Source organism: Balaenoptera physalus (genome assembly GCF_965194825.1).
Source record: "Balaenoptera physalus genome assembly, chromosome: 7".
NCBI classification, from domain to species: Eukaryota; Metazoa; Chordata; class Mammalia; order Artiodactyla; family Balaenopteridae; genus Balaenoptera; species Balaenoptera physalus.
Window position 1 is genome coordinate 113,155,336 of NC_138886.1, and position 16,427 is coordinate 113,171,762.

Genomic DNA, 16,427 nt, shown 5'->3' on the forward strand with positions numbered 1-16,427 from the left:
TTTTTTTTTTTTAAATTCTTTGGCTGTGCTGTGTGGCATGTGGGATCTTAGTTCCCCCACCAGGGATGGAACCCGTGACCCCTGCAATGGATGTGTGGAGTCTTAACCACTGGACCGCCAGGGAAGTCCCTATTTTACCTTAGTACACACACACACACACACACACACACACACACACACACACACACACTCAGATATTTTTTCTTATTCCTCACAGATAGGATTTTGGGGAAGTAAATCTCTTCCCCAGTAAAGAAACTGAGACTCACAGAAGTTAAATGATCCCCACAATCATGAAGCCGAGTGGGGGAGCCCTGTCAGAAGTGTCTAAGATCCTTCCTGCCTCATTTTATGTTTAAGAAATAAACGAGGGGGGCTTCCTGGATGGTGCAGTGGTTAAGAATCCGCCTGCCAATGCAGGGGACACGGGTTCAAGCCCTGGTCCGGGAAGATCCCACATACCACGGAGCAACTAAGCCTGTGCACCACAACTACTAAGCCTGCGCTCTAGAGCCCGTGAGCCACAACTACTGAGCCCGCGTGCCACAACTACTGAGCCCGTGTGCCACAACTACTGAAGCCCGCGTGCCTAGAGCCCGTGCTCTGCAACAAGAGAAACCACTGCAATGAGAAGCCCGCGCACCACAACGAAGAGTAGCCCCCGCTCACCACAACTAGAGAAAGCCCACGTGCAGCAATGAAGACCCAACACAGCCAAAAATAAATTAAAAAAAAAGAAATAAACGAGGGACTTCCCTGGTGGCGCAGTGGCTAAGAATCTGCCTGCTAGTGCAGGGGACACAGGTTCGAGCCCTGGTCTGGGAAGATCCCACATGCCGTGGAACAACTAAGCCCGTGCGCCACAACTACTGAGCCTGCACTCTAGAGCCTGTGAGCCACAACTACTGAGCCCATGTGCCACAGCTACTGAAGCCTGCACGCCTAGAGTCCATGCTCTGCAACAAGAGAAGCCACCGCAATGAGAAGCCTGCACACCACAACGAAGAGTAGCCCCCGCTTGCTGCAACCAGAGAAAGCCCACACAGCAATGAAGAGCCAATGCAGCCAAATAAATAAATAAATAAAAAAGAAATAAACGAAACATCCTTGGCTGCTGAGTATGAGGTACTGGCAGAACATCCAAAGCGCAAACACCCTGTAAATCTGGGGAAAGAGTGGGATTAAATGAGGGAGGTTGGTCTGCATTGGGGATAGAGATTTGGGAGTCATCATCATAATCTGGTAAAGTAGACACAGATCTGATGACCTCTAAGGCGAGACCACAACAATGTCGATTAAGGGACGGAGAAGAACCAGGGTTGGAGAAGCCAGTAGTGGGTAGAAGTCAAATAAGACAGTAGCTAGAGGAGAGAACAGGCTTCGGCAGCAGTCACCAAGATGGGGACAGACTTCTAAAAAGAAAAGAACTTGGACTTCCCTGGCGGTCCATTGGTTAAGACTCTGCGCTTCCACTGCAGGGGGGTGTGGGTTTGATCCCTGGTCGGGGAACTAAGATCCCACATGCCGAGGGGCCAAAAAATTAAAAAAAAAAAAAAAAAAGAAAGTAAGAAAAGAATGCTTGTCTAGACCAAGTGCTACAGAGATGTCAAGTCGAATGAAGACATAGAAAAGTCCATTTGATTTGGCAATGAGGAGGGTCCTGGTAACCTATGTGCTATGATCTGAATGTTTGTGTTCCCCCAAAATTCATGTTGAAATCCTGGGGTTACGAGCTGGGGCCCTTGGGAAGTGATTAATACATGAGGGTGGAGCCCTCTTTGGTAGGATTAGTGCCCTTATAAAGGAGACCCCAGAGAGCTCCCTTACCCCTTCTGCTAGGTGAGGACACAGGAAGAAGGTGCTGGCTGTGAACAAGGGAGAGGAGCCTGACCAGACACCGAATCTGCCCGCACCTTGGTCTTGGATTGCCAGCCACCAGAACTGTGAGAAATAAATGTCTGTTGTTTTTAAGCCACTCAGTCTATGGTATTTTGTTTTAGCAGCCCAAATGGACTAAGACACCATGAGAGTACAATTGCCATGAGGTTAAGGCTGAGACCAGGTTAAGGAGAGTAGTTATTGAAGAACAAAAGAAAGACACACATGTAACTTGCAGGAAAGTGTTTAGTGAAATGAAGGAGAGGAACAAGGCTGGGTCAAATGATAACATTTTAAAGACCAGTGGTAAATTGTGGGATGAAAAATGTAGGCATCCGAAAGATGCTAAACTGAGAAAGCATGGTCCCAGGAGACCAAAGGGGATGGAACCAGGAGCCCAGGTGGGTGGGATACTAGTCTTAGCAGGGGCCATATTCAGAAACCTTGGCTCTCTCCCTGGCAGACATGGCGATGCACGGCCATGAGGTTCTTCACTATTCTAAGGCACCTTGGTAAGAGATAAGGCTGTATATGAAACAGGGCTTAAAGATACATCTCTCTCGGTCTGGTTTTTTTTTTTTTTTTTTTTCTTCCATCTTTAAAGGTATGCTTTAGTAGAATTAAGTAGATTTTTGTTTATCCATTCATCTGTCAATGGACACTTGGGTTGCTTCCACCTTTTGGCTATTGCAAATAATACTGCTATGAACATGGGTGTACAAATATCTCTTCGAGTCCCCACTTTCAGTTCTTTGGGGAATATACCCAGAAGTGGAAATGCTGGATCTTATGGTAATTCTGTGTTTAACTTTATGAGGAACCACCATACCATTTTCCATAGCAGCTGCCATTTTACATTCCCACCAGCAATGCAGAAAGCTTCCAATTTCTCCACATCTTTGCCAACACTTGTTATTTTGCATTTTTCATAATAGCCATCCCAATGGGTATAAAGTGGTTGGTTAATTTTTAAACTAGATGTTTCTTCCTTAGACTATAAGTTCTTCCAAAACTGACTATGTGAATATTTGTTTGATTCAAATGGAATCAAAGACTTGAGCTGAATAAATATTTCCCTAAGTGTGTCAGTATAAATATTCAAAATTCCCCAAAGCCTCTCCCCAGTAGTAGTAAAAAACATGTTTTCACCAACGTCAGTCGTGTCTAAGTTTTCAAGAGAGATCTGAAGGGGCAGAAAACGTGCAGCTCCCGGAACTCAGATAAGAGGGGAAGGAGCGCCCTCTTGTGTCCTTTCTGTGCCAGTGTCAGTGAATAAAGAAGCCAGCTGAGAAATGAACATTTCAGATCTTCTGATGACATTTCCAATGACAACAAACTCCAGACACATGCCTACTGCATAAAAGAAAATGTGAAAGCATGGAGAGAGCGAAACTAGGATCTTTTGAAGAATTACCAATCCAGAAGGGGGACGGGAACAAAATCCATGCAGAAATAACAACAGAAGACTAAAAGCAAAATGGATTAGCTTACTATAAGCAAAGTGAATAGATTATCTATGAAGACTCCACAGGAGATAAGATTCGCATCAAAGTGTAAACGTGGCTGGTTACGAAGGAGCTTGAGTCGGCTCTCAGGTTTCTCTTAAGGCTCCAGTTCCAGGGTCCTGGAGGGACCTGGGAGGGCAGCCTCCATGTAGGGGCCACTTACACGGCTGTCAGGATTCCAGAGCCCCTTCTGAGGTTTAGACAAGCTCACTGTGCACTCCCATCTTTGGGAGGGAGGCCCTGGGGACTCCTCCCGTGTTCCTTTCTTCCCTGTAGTGTCCCGCCCATGGCTACCTATCCCTTGAGTTTCATCTCCCCCCCCATCCCTCCCTCCCTAAACAGGCTGTTGACGGGCACACCGTCTCCAAAGCTTCGTCTGGCCTTGACGTTCACAAAGATAATTATACAGGAAGTATGGCTCTCGGAGTTTTGCAGGTATCATCAGCACGGGGACCAGTTACAGAGGATTAAGAAGCTCTCTTGCAAACTTTGCTCCTGCAAGCAGCCTTCAGCTAGCCTCTTAGGGCCCTGAAGGAGGTAGAGCCCTTACTTTGGTTCGCGTCCTCCTCTCTCTCTCTTTTTTTTTTGGCCACGCCAAGGCACGCGGGATCTTAGTTCCCGGACCAGGAATCCAACTCATGCCCCCTGCAGTGGAAGCGTGGAGCCCTAACCACTGGACCGCCAGGGAATTCCCTGCATCCTTCTCAAATGCTGAATGAAGATAGAATGAAGGCATGGCAGTAGATGTGACCACATATCCAATCGGTAGAAACTAGTGCGCTAATTAGGGAAGCAGCATGGTGGAAAGAGCAGTTCTTCAGAGTCAGACACAGCTCACTGTAGAGCCCAGCTCTGCAGCTCTGTGGCAGTGGCCCCGGGGGAATGCTACTTTATCCCCATCCGGCAGTTCTGAAATGGGAATAATGGTCTCCACCTACCTCCCTCGTAAGATTCTCGTGAAGCTTAAAAAAGATAGTGTACATAAACCTTGAGGAAGAATCTAGTGTCATAAAGCCCCCGCTCCTTCCCCCTCTCGCCCCAAGCCTCCTCCTTATCCCGATGTTCCCACAGTCTCCTGGCTGTATGGACCTGAGATTTCTGGGGCAGTTGCACAATAACAGAGATTTAAGGTCAAGAGCTGTATGGGAAGCAGAAGAAGGGCTGCTTTGTTTGTATTCTCATGTCAGGTGCAGTGGGGAAGGTATTTCCAAACCACTTAATGACTTTCCAAGACTTTTTCCAGGGGCCCAAGCCAGAAATCTGGGAGTCATGCTTGATTTCTCCTTCTCTCTCACCTCCGACACGTATATTTCTAAGTTCTGTTACTTCTCCTTAAGACATTCTGAATCCTCTGGGTCTCTCCATCTCCCTCCATTATTTTACTTTAAGTCCCCATCTCTGTTCCCTGGAAAACCACCATGGCTTCCTGACGGGCCTTCAGTATTGTCCCTCTTCTTCATCATCCAGCAGATAGAGCTCTTTCTAAATGCAAGCCTCAGCAAGTTGCTCCCCTTTTTAAGATCACTTATTGATGGCTCAACTACTTCCAAGAGAAAGTCTTAACTCCTGAGTGTGTCTCAGTTCCTGTTTGGGCTCCTCCTACTTTTCCACCAATCCTGTGGCAATGCCCACTCCTCTGTGCACCAGCTCTACTGGACTATTTACAGTTCCACAGAGAAGGCACAGTGGCCAAGGCGTTTTCCGGACATGGGACTTTTAGTGCTAAAACCAGGACAGCCCTGGGCAAACCAGGATCGTGGTCACCCTAGTTCTACCTCAGGCCTCCGTGTATCTTCTTTCTTAATCCCCTTGTCTGTCCCACCCCGTTTACTACTCAATACTCCTCATCCTCGGTTTCTGCTTGGACATCACTTCTGCAGCCTCACGGAGCGGTATATTTGTTCCTTCCAGGAGCTGTCACAGCAAGCTCTCCTGGCAGCGATCACTGTATTGTAACGGCTGCTCTGTCTCCCTCGCAGTTATAAACTCATTAAAGACAGGAACAGTTTTTTTCTCCTACCTGTATTCCCAGAGCCTAGTAGAGAGTCCGGCACACAATAGGTGCTCAATGAAGTTTTCTTGAATTAATGAATATCAATATAAATTTATCAAGTGTCATCTATTTCATATCACTATGGGGGATGTTACGGACTGAATGTTTGTGTTCCCCCAAATTCATATGTTGAAGTCTTAACCCCCAGAGGGGCTGTATTTAGAGATGGGGTCTCTAAGGATGTAATGAGGGTTAAATGAGGTAATAAGGGTGGCGCTCTGATCTGATAGGATTCGTGTCCTTATAAGAAGAGACACCAGGAGAGACATCTCTCTTCCTCTCTCCCTTTCCTTCTCCCTCTGCAGAGGCACCAAGGAAAGGCCATGCGAGCACACAGTGAAAAAAGACAACCCAAGGAGAGCTCTCATCAAACACCAACCCTGCTGACACCTGGATCTCGGACTTCCAGCCTCCAGAGCTGTGAGAAAATAAATTTCTGTTGTTTAAGCCACCCAGTCTATAGTATTTTATATGGCATCCCAAGCAGACTAACACAGGGGATGTACCTAGTTCACATAACTATGCTGTGACCAATGATAGGTACGGGTCACACAGGTACCATCCTGAGGCAGAGATTTGGTTTCTATTCTGAAACAGCCTTAATAATATTTCCCATCCCACGTGTTCTTCCAGAACCTTGCAACTCTCCTCAGTCTACAACCCCTCTGCTTGAAATTGGACAAGCCTCGTGATCACCAGGGGATCATGGGGTGACTTGGAGAATTCCAAGGTGTATGGTCAGGCCACTCAATATGGCTGTTCTCTTGCTCTCTGTACATCCCCTGCCCGACCAGTGCCTGCTTCACCTATATCTCCCACCGGCGGCCCCCAACTTTTCCGGCACCAGGGACCGGTTTCACGGAAGACAATTTTTCCACGGATTGGAGGGGGCGGGACGGTGCAGGCAGTAACGCGAGTGATGGGGAGCAATGGAAAGCAGCAGATGAAGCTTCTCTAGCTAGCCACTCACCTCCTGCTGTGCAGCCGGGTTCCTAACAGGCGGCGGACTGGTACTGGTCTGTAGCCCGGGGGTTGCGGACCCCTGTCTTACACACATGACTGACCTTCCTACGTACTTGCCTCCGCCCCAGCTGATGATTGTTCTTATTAAAGAGGTGGTGAGGGGCATGCCCCGCTGCTAGTTTCCCTGGAAACCGATAAGCCCACCTGACATCAATTCTCCTATAACTGGTTATCTCCACTTCCCCACCCGCCTCCACCCTGAACGAAGACTGTCGCCCCATCCTGCCTGCCGTGCACCACACACGGTGAGGTGTTGCCCCAGGACCTTGGTCCGGATGTGTAAGCTCCCCCATCCATTAAACCACCGACGTCTCTGTTGTTGACTTTGGACTCTTTCTTCAGTCTTGAAGTTGGCGAGTGCAGGCCTTGCAGGCCTGTGGGGTGCAGCCCAACGCAAGGCTAGGATAAAAATGTGATTCAGTTTCCACCTGGCTTTCTTGGAACTTTTGGCCTTAGAACCCACCCCCCATGCGATGAGAATCCCAGCCCATGTGGAGAGGAGCAGAGGCCCCCAACCCTCAGCCCTGTTGAGTGCCCAGTGGATGGCCAGGACCAACTTTCCAGCCATGTCCCTGCACCATCTTGGAGGTGGACCTTCCAGCCCTCTGCTGGGGGGAAGATGCCGTGTGGATCAGAGACAAGCTCTCCCCCAGGCTGATTCAAAAGGAGAATAACAGACAGCTGTAAGCAACTAAGTTTGGGGTCGGTTTGTTTCACAGGAATAGATAACCCAATACAGCTTAAGACAAGATGGAGCCACTTGTACTGGACGAGCCCTTCTTTCTCTTGATTATGTCCTTGCCCCAGGATATCCTGGTTTATTCCAGAAGGGGCTGGGGACTTACTCCAGACTGGCCCATTCAAACATAGGCCTCCCACATGACTGGTTCCTGACATATTCACAGGCGTTCACTGGGACAAAGCGGGGCAGGATCCTGGAGCTGCAGGTCCCCCCACCCCAGCTTACACCGCTGCCCCTGGCTCCTGGGGGCTGACCATGAGGGTTCAGGCCCCAGGAAGAGGAAACCCTGACAGCCATCTGCTTTGCCCATGGGAAGAACACAAGGTCTCATCCTGGGTGCGTCTTCTTTCTTCTCTGCCTCAGAGCCACATATTAGCTTCATCCTGGGTGATGCAAACCAATCAATTGTAAGTTGGTCATGTTCTGTCCCCCACCGATCATTTGGGCATCCAAACCACTGTATCTGGGGCCATGCTGCCAGGTCACCATTTTGAACCATTCGAAAATACCTATATTACAGTATATAAAGTAAGAACGTTAAGTGTTCAACGTGACAAGATTGACAAACATATTTGTTTTTCTACCATCCTGCTTTACTTACGCAAATAAGTATCCTAGAATGGTCACTTTTGGGACCTGGAAATGGTTACATGAGTAGGTGGTTTAGTTTAGAATGTATGACTAATATTTTTGCAGTTAAGTAGCATTTTCTGTTTTCCAGTAACTCTTTAAAGCCCATTTACGTTGCCTGAATATGCATCATAATTCCTCCTTTGCAAATGTCTACGTTTCCGCCACCGTGCTGGTGATTCTTCATCGTCCCACTCAAATCCTACCCCTCCCCGCCCACTCCTGGCCACACCTGTCGGCCTGTTCCCTGCCTCAAAGGCTGACACCTGCGAGCTGCATCCCCCAGGCTTCTCTGTTCTCTGACTTCCAGGTGGGTTTGACCAAAGGGAAGCGCTGTTGGAGTGTGAAGAGTGGTGAGAGAGAGGGGTGGGTCTTCTCCCTCCCTCCCTGCTAGGCCCCGGTCTCCATCATGGCTGCGTTCCTCCACCATATACCATAGGCTGGGCAGTCCCTCTCCCGTGGCTACAGCTGTCACCGGCTTCTAGGAATAGCACGCCCTTTCTCTTTTGCTTCTTCAGGCCAAAGGAAGATAAAGGCTTCTGCTGTTGTTAGTTTCCAGGGGCTTCACCATCTCGTCTTGATTCTCTTAACCCCGCCCACAGTGTGGGTTAAGGGCTGAATTGTCACCGCCCCACACCAATTCCTATGTTGAAGTCCTAACCCCCGAGACCTCAGAATGTGACTGTCTTTGGAGAGAGTATCTTCAAAGAGGTAATTAAGGTTAAACAAAGTCATATGGGTGGGCCCTAATCCAATCTGACTTGTGTCCTTATAATAAGAGGAGATTAGGACAGAGACACGTGCCGAAGGAAGACCACGTGAGGACACCGGGAGAGGATGGCCATCTGCAGGCCAAGGAGGGAGGCTTCAGAAGAAACCAACCCTGCCCACACCTTGATCTTGGACTTCCCAGCCTCCAGAACTGTAAGAAAATAAACGTCTGTTGTTTATAAGCCACTCGTCAATGGTATTTTTGTTATAGCAGCCTGCGTGGACTAAGACAGCGGCAGTTTGTCACGGCAGCCCTAGAAAACTAAGACACCATGGTAAACACTCCCGTCATTAAACTGCTCAAGCAGCCTTGGGAATGTGCTGGCCGTATCCTTCTGGGACCCTGCCTCACACACCCAGTCTCACCAACGGTGCTGTCATATGTCCCTTGATCAACCCCATGGTATCTATCATCACATGTCTTTCTCAGTTTGTAAATACGTCAACATCTGTGCCATGAATACCTTTTACCGAAATACTGTAGGACTCACTTTCACAATAAGGTACCTAAACTGTTTCTAATCAAGGAGCCAAGTAACATCCACCTCTCCAGGTAGAGCAGCCTGTCATTTCTAGAAAAATCCTTTCACATTTTTAAATCAACTTTGGCGGGAAGGCCTGGGGTAATGATTGAAGCCCAGAGTGTCTCTGGAGATGCTGCATGAGAGTCTTCGTTGCTGCTTCAGTGGCTGGGAGCCCCACTGGTCGATGTGGAAGGCAAGCAAGATGAGCTGGAATGTGTAGGGGGGTGCTGGGTTCTGCATTTAGGGATATCTAGGGAGGAAAAAGATATCACTAGAGTGAGAGTCGTTAAAACATCCAAAAAAGCTATATAGTTAACATTATTTAAATGATAAAAAACGATTCTATAAAATCACCGGGCTGGATGGGATGTATTGAGTTTCCCAACTTCACCACCTTCCCCCCGTCCCCACCATCTTCACCTTGAGTTACTAATAAGTTCCTTAGTCTCCAAAGTGCTCTTACAACTATATTTCATTTGACTCTCAAGAAAATTCTGCGAGGTAGGTAGGGAGGTATTAACATCTCCGTTTTACAAATAAAGGAGACCGAAGAACAGGTAGTTCAAGTGCCAGCTCAAGTTCATGGAGCTAAAAGGCATTAGAGCTGGGTCTGGAGACTCGTGATTCTTAGACCAGGTGGGTATCGGTAGAGTTCCCATCGTTTATCCTCCCTACTAATCTGGGCATGCACGCAAAGGGCAAATGTCACAGGTTGACACTCCAACCAAAACTCACAGCGAGAAAGGATTTCTCCTCGACATCTGGCCGTAAGCAGAAAGAGGAAAGAATGGAGAGAGCAAGAGAAAGAAATAATACGAGCTGAGCTTGCAGGGAGCAGGAGGGATGTACACTCACCCTTATCTTGGCCCCGGCTGTGTGCAGAGCGACATTGGAGGGCTGGCAGATGTACAGATGCTGAACCTCCTCAAACACGGTCCCCCCCCCCCACGACTCCACATTCAGCTGCCAAGTCCCAACAGTCAGATCATCCATTACATCCCTCTAATGCTCTGACGGCTATGTTTGCAACACACAGGGTTTCTATTAATCCGGGGAAAATCCTACTTTAGACTGTCATTGAAATCAGAAATTGCTTCCGCCATGACTGCTGCCTCCAGCGAACCAGGTCCCTCTTCCTCCACAGAGATGTGCCGCAGGGGCTGGTCTCGCCCACACCCTCCACCTGCCTCAGGTGCGCTCTTTACTCCTTCTCTAAATCTGTCCTTGGAGACCCCCCCTTCTCCTAGAAGCTTCAGAGTCTTGACCCTCAGGGATTTCTGCCTCAGCTGCATTCCTGAAGCCATTATTATCCAGACCCCTAACTTAGCACTGAACGTATGCTCTCGGGCGTTAGTACCCATTTCTGAATGTACTGGGTTGGCCAAAAAGCTCGCTCGGGTTCTTCCGTGACATAGATAACCTGAACGAACTTTTTGGCCAATCCAATAATTATCTGTCTCCTGATGAGACTGTCAGGTCCCCGAGAACAAAGCTGGAATCCCACACCCTGTTGAATCTACAGTCCTGCCTTTAGTAGATCCATCCATGTTTGCTGGTGACTTTTTTGGGAAAGAGTAGGCAAAACTGGGGTTAAACATAGCCAGTTGTTCGAATCCAAGAGGAAAGGGGAAAGGAATGGGAGTAAATCATCTTCCCGTGTTTGAAGTTTTCAGTGTTGTTTCAAGATCAGCGTACAGTCAGCATTTTTGTGTTGTTCTGAGATCAGCATAAGGCAAGAGAACAAACAGAAGCCTTCCTTTGTATCATTTTAGGAACAATGAAAACAAAATAATACCTGTTGAATGGAGACAAAGCCTAGCTTTCCGTGATACAAGAATGGGCTAGTAACACCTTACCTGTAACAGTTCCAAATTTAATCCTATTACAGTGCAAAGCATAATTTATCACTGTATTGGAGGAACCCTTTCTCCTAAGTCCCCCAGGGAGATTCACAGGCCCAGGCAGGTTCCCCTCAAGCTTTCCTCTTCCGCCCTGGCAGGTCCCAGGGACTCCCCCGCCCCCCTCCTCTCCCCCTGGTAACCGTCACCACCTAACCAGACTGTGGGTTTCTCATCCCTCCTAGATGGGTTCCCGAAGATGGTCTCCTTATGTCCACCTGTTGGGCTGCACCCCGCAAGCCTATGGGCCCTGCACTTGCCCAGGTTCAAGACTGAAGAAAGAGCCCGAAGTCAACAACAGAGACATCAATGGTTTAATGGATGGGGGAGTTTACATGTCTGAAGCAAGGTCCCCCCATTTGCAGCAGGCGGCAGACAGGACATGGCAGCAGTCTTTGCTCCCAGGGCCGGGGTTGGGGGGGTGGAGATTACCAGTTATAGGGGAAATGACGTCAGGTGGGCTCATTGGTTACCAGGGAAACCAGCAGAGGGGCACGCCCCTCACCACCCCTTTGATAAGAACAATCACTAACTGGGGCAGAGGCAAGTACATAGCAAGGTCAGTCTCATGCGTCAGAAATAGGTGACGCAGTCCCTGGTAGGGCAGAGGACATACGGAGAGCAAGAGAACAGCCATCTTGAGTGGCCTGACTATACAGGCTTCCTTGCTGTCCCTGAAAGCAAGTTTGCAGGCCCTCTTCATTCTAAGACTTTAATGTCCATATTACAAGAGAAAAGACAAGATCTAAGGGCAAAATATGGGGAAGTTATATAAAAGGGTACAAATCTGACAGTCTTGGGTCTTGGTCCAGAGCATCTGATGATCTGGTTGAAATAACTGGAAATTTCTTTTACGCCAACATTGGGTATTATAAGCAGAAAGGGTAGGGGGTCCCCGGAGAAAAGAGAACCAGGCATGGCTTTCCTGACACAAGAGAACCCATTTTGGCCTAAGCCGTTTTGTGGTCTAAGCCTGGCCACGATGCTTGCCCTTGAACAGGTCTCAGTAATTAATGATCTTAAGGGAACAAAAGAATGCAGGAACAAAGAAAAAGCAGTCAAGAAACAATGGTTCTGTGATAGAAGAGTCCTAGATTCTCCTCAAGAGATACACGTAGATGTAGAGAATGGACTTGAGGACACGGGGAGGGGGAAGGGTAAGGTGGGCCGAAGTGAGAGAGTGGCATGGACATATATACACTACCAAATGTAGAAGAGATAGCTAGTGGGAAGCAGCCGCATAGCACAGGGAGATCAGCTCGGTGCTTTGTGACCACCTAGAGGGGTGGGATAAGGAGGGTGGGAGGGAGACGCAGGAGGGAGGGGATATGGGGATATGTGTATATGTACAGCTGATTCACTTTGTTATAAAGCAGAAACTAACACACCATTGTAAAGCAATTATACTCCAATAAAGATGTTAAAAAAAAAAGATGTACATAACAATCTGATACATATCGTTGAGTATATACATATCTCTGGGGGCAGAAAGTAAGGCGGCCACCCAGGTGGAGGATGGAATGATGATGTTGACCTTTTCTGACCCTCGTGACTTCAATCAATTGAAGCTTGCACTCTGTCAACCTTTGCCCCAATTCTACACTGAATTTTCCACTGCTTAAGACCCTTCACGAATATGTGTGTATCCTTAGTTTCAAACTTCCCCAATTTTGCTATTCAGGGAGGCACAGCTTGGGAAAGATCCCTGGTGTTCTCCTTTCTTTTGGTGGTGCTGTGAGATCTTAGTTCCTTGACCAGGGATTGAACCTGGGCCCTCGGCAGGCAGTGAAAGCATGGAGTCCTAACCACTGGACCACCAGGGAAGTCCCTCTCCTTCCTTGCTGCAGATAATAATTCCTTCCTTCTCCCATTCTTTGGTTTGGCCATGTTTCTTGGCTCGACACCCACCAAAAGGCAAATCCAGTTTTTTGGGTAACACATCCACACCGGGAGGATGACACACCCCAACTTCGCGGGGACAGAAGCTCCTGTGCTTGGGGCCCTCCCAGACCTCGCCCTATGTGTCTCTTCATCTGGCAGTTCACCTGTGTCCTTTATCACATCCTTTAATAAACTGGTAAACGTGTTTCCCTGAGTTCTGTGAGCCGCTCTAGCGAATTAACCAAACCCAAGGAGGGGGTGGTTGGAACCTCTGATCTCTAGCTGCTTGGTCAGAAGCACAGGTGACACTGGTGACTGAAATGCGGGGGAGGAGGGCGGAGAGCAGTCCTGTGGGACTGAGCCCTTATCCTGTGGGCTCTGATGCCGTCTCCAGGTAGATGGTGCCAGAACTGAGTTAAATTGCAGGCCACCCAGCTGGTGTTGCAGAGAATTGCTTGGTGTGGGGAAAACTCCCACACAGTTGGTGACCAGAAGTGCCAGAAACGTGTGTTTTGTGTGAGAAGTAAAAGAAGCACTTAGGAGATAGACAGAGCTGAGGTTTTTTCCTACAACAGGAGGGAAAGACTAGGGTTTTCCTTCACATTGGGGCTCATCAAACCTTTTACTTCCTACTCATCTTTGGCTGCTGCCTTGCTGTGAAACTCCGTCTCGGTCCTTCCCCCAGAAAAGTCCATTTTTTCAGTGCAGAGACTTAACAAGGACCTATCTTAGCAGGATAGCTGAACCCCTATTTCAAGTGGTTTATTTTCACTTCTGAGCACTTGGAGACCAGGCAAGCAAGACATATTTTACTACACTTCTATCCTACATGGGATTCTTCTCTTAAGAGCTTTTGCCTACAACTCCACTGACTTTTTTCCCTTTTCTCTCTTTTTTAAAATAATTGTTTATTTTTGAACAGGGTCCTTTTCTACATAGTTCAGTATTGGAAAGATACAAAAAGGGACAGTGAAAAAAATCGCCCCCCACCTCACCTCCCAGCCCTCCAGTTCCCTTCCTCAAGGTCAACCAAGATGATCTTTTTTCCCTCTGTATCCTTCCAGAGATATTTTATACATTGCAAGCAAATATACACATAAAATGCAAATATATTCTCCCCCTCTCCTTTTTCATACAATTGGTAGTATACCATCACTTTCTGTTCACTATATATATGAGAGTATGCGTATGTGTGTGTGTGTGTGTGTGCCCGCCTGTATGAACAGTACTTAAAGAACTTCCTTGGGGGCCTGGGTTCGATCCCTGGTCAGGGAACTAGATCCCACATGCATGCCGCAGCTAAGAGTTCGTATGCCACAACTACAGAGCCTGTGTGCCGCAACTAAGGAGCCTGGAGCCACAACCAAGGAGCCTGCCTGCCACAACTACGGAGCCCACGTGCTGCAACTAAGTAGCTCGCAAGCTGCAACTAAGGAACCCACCTGCCACAACTAAGACCCGACGCAACAAAATAAATAAAATTTAAAAAAGAAAGAAGCATAAGGGAACTTAAAAAAAAAAAAGAACTTCCTCAATCTTTCAAGGGTTGTATTATAGTCCATTTATAGATGAGCCAAATTTATAGCTATTTGAGCTGTTCACAATCTTTTGCTCTTAGAAACGATGCTGATATAAATTTTCTTTTTTTTGGGCTGTGCCATACAGCATGCAGGATCTTAGTTCCCTGACCAGGGATTGAACCTGCGCCCCCTGCAGTGGAAGTGTGGAGTCTTAACCACTGGCCCGCCAGGGAAGTCCCTGATATAAATTATCTTTACATATGTGCAGGTCTGTCTGCCGTCGCCTGTTTTCTGATGGGCTAAGGGTGTCGACAGCCATGCAATCTACCAGTAATCCCAGTTCCAGAGCATCTTCACATAGAGTATTCCTTTCCTCAACCTGCTCCTACAAAGACAGACAGAATCGGGTAATTTAAATGTATTTTTTTCATCAGTTGAACTTACTGTTCTTTTTCTAGAGATATTTACACAACAGTTTCTCTCCATGTCGCTGTCACGTCTTTAAATGGAAGGACATGGGAGAAGATGTATGGAAGGCCATGCTTTACACATCAGAACTCTCTGGGGTTCTGTTCTTAGCCCACTTCCTGGGCAATCAGTGCCTAAATCTTCAACTGCTGGATTTATATCTCTCGCCCCGCTCTCCCCGCCAAGCTCTTGGCTCACACATTCAGCTCCCTTCTCAATGTGCCTACTTGTTATCCCGCAGGTACTTCACACCAAGCATGTCCAGTCTCAGTAGGAGACGGCATGAACCTCTACACAGTCGCCCAATCCAGATACCCAGGAGTCACCCCTACGCGGCTGGAGCCTCCCCCTCAGCCTGTTAAGTCCCTCCAGGGCACGACTGGGTCTTGTTAGGGTCACACATCCCTCGAGCCCCCTCCAGTGGCCGTAAGATACTTGTTGGATAAATGAATACACATATGAATGACTTCTTCTCTTTCATTTCAGGGCAATGGCTGAAACCACCTTGCAGGGGAACTTTGAAGCAGGAAGAGAAAATTCCTATCTTCCGGCTGGATGTCATTTTATTGGGCACAGAGAAGGGAGTGAGAAAGGCAACAGGCTACTGAGGCTGAGTGACCCCAGAAAGAGGGGGGGGCCCCTCGGGAGGCTAAGGCCCAAGAAGGGCTGTTACAGGGAACAATTTGCATACCAGCGTGTACACTATACACCTGTGTCTGTCGCTCCCCAGTTGAATGTTTTTTTGTTCTCCATTTATGTTATTTGCAGACATTTGCAAATGATCACTGATACAAACACCACCACTCGATAAACCCATGGATCACTTAAGAGAATAGGTCACGTAAAGGAGTACTGTAGGTGGATATGGAAAACAGATAAATAGAATCACAACAATGATAGCCCTGCAGGGTGCCAATCACTCTTCTAGAAACACCACCAACAACAACAATAATAATTATAAATATCTGGTTGCTGGGCATTATATTACTTCATTTAATCTTCCCAAGCCTGTGATGCAGTAAAAAAAGGTAAAGAGGGACTTCTCTGGCGGTCCAGTGGTTAAGACTCTGCACTTCCACTGCAGGGGGTGCAAGTTCGATCCTTGGTCGGGGAATTAAGATCCCACATGCCTCGCGAGGCCAAAAAACCAAAACATAAAAAAGAAGCAATATTGTAACAAATTCAATAAGGACTTAAAAAAAAAATCTACCCTCAACACTTTATGATGACTCCCAGTTAGGGGTGATGTGGTAATACTGTATGTAAATATGGATTATTGTGTTTGAAAGTCATAAAATCAGGAGTTTTTCATTTTAGTCATATAAACACAGCTTCGACTCACCCCTGTAAATTGCCTAAGCGTAGGCTGGGAGCTGAGTGACAAGTAACGGCCACTGGTGGGGATGAAGATGTCTGGGGGGCTTCCCTGGTGGCTCAGTGGTTGAGAATCTGCCTGCCAATGCAGGGGACACAGGTTCGAGCCCTGGTCTGGGAAGATCCCACATGCCACGGAGCAACTGGGCCCGTGAGCCAC

At 47.8% G+C, this 16,427-nt stretch overlaps 1 protein-coding gene across 5 annotated transcripts in view; it reads right to left on the reverse strand.

Annotated features, from left to right (window-relative positions):
• Positions 1–7,151: 7,151 nt before the first annotated feature.
• The window catches only part of FBXO16 (F-box protein 16), a 59,601-nt gene continuing 50,325 nt past the window's right edge, over positions 7,152–16,427 (reverse strand). For 2 of the 5 annotated variants that reach the window (XM_082469009.1, XM_082469015.1), the window contains one exon: positions 7,784–9,376. In XM_082469009.1, the coding sequence (XP_082325135.1) occupies positions 9,197–9,376 (180 nt within the window). In that variant the 3' untranslated portion in view covers positions 7,784–9,196. Of the gene's footprint in view, positions 7,711–7,783; positions 9,377–9,787; positions 9,888–10,118; positions 11,297–16,427 lie in introns of those variants that run through there. The other 3 variants (XM_082469011.1, XM_082469010.1, XM_082469014.1) reach the window with 3 other exon arrangements.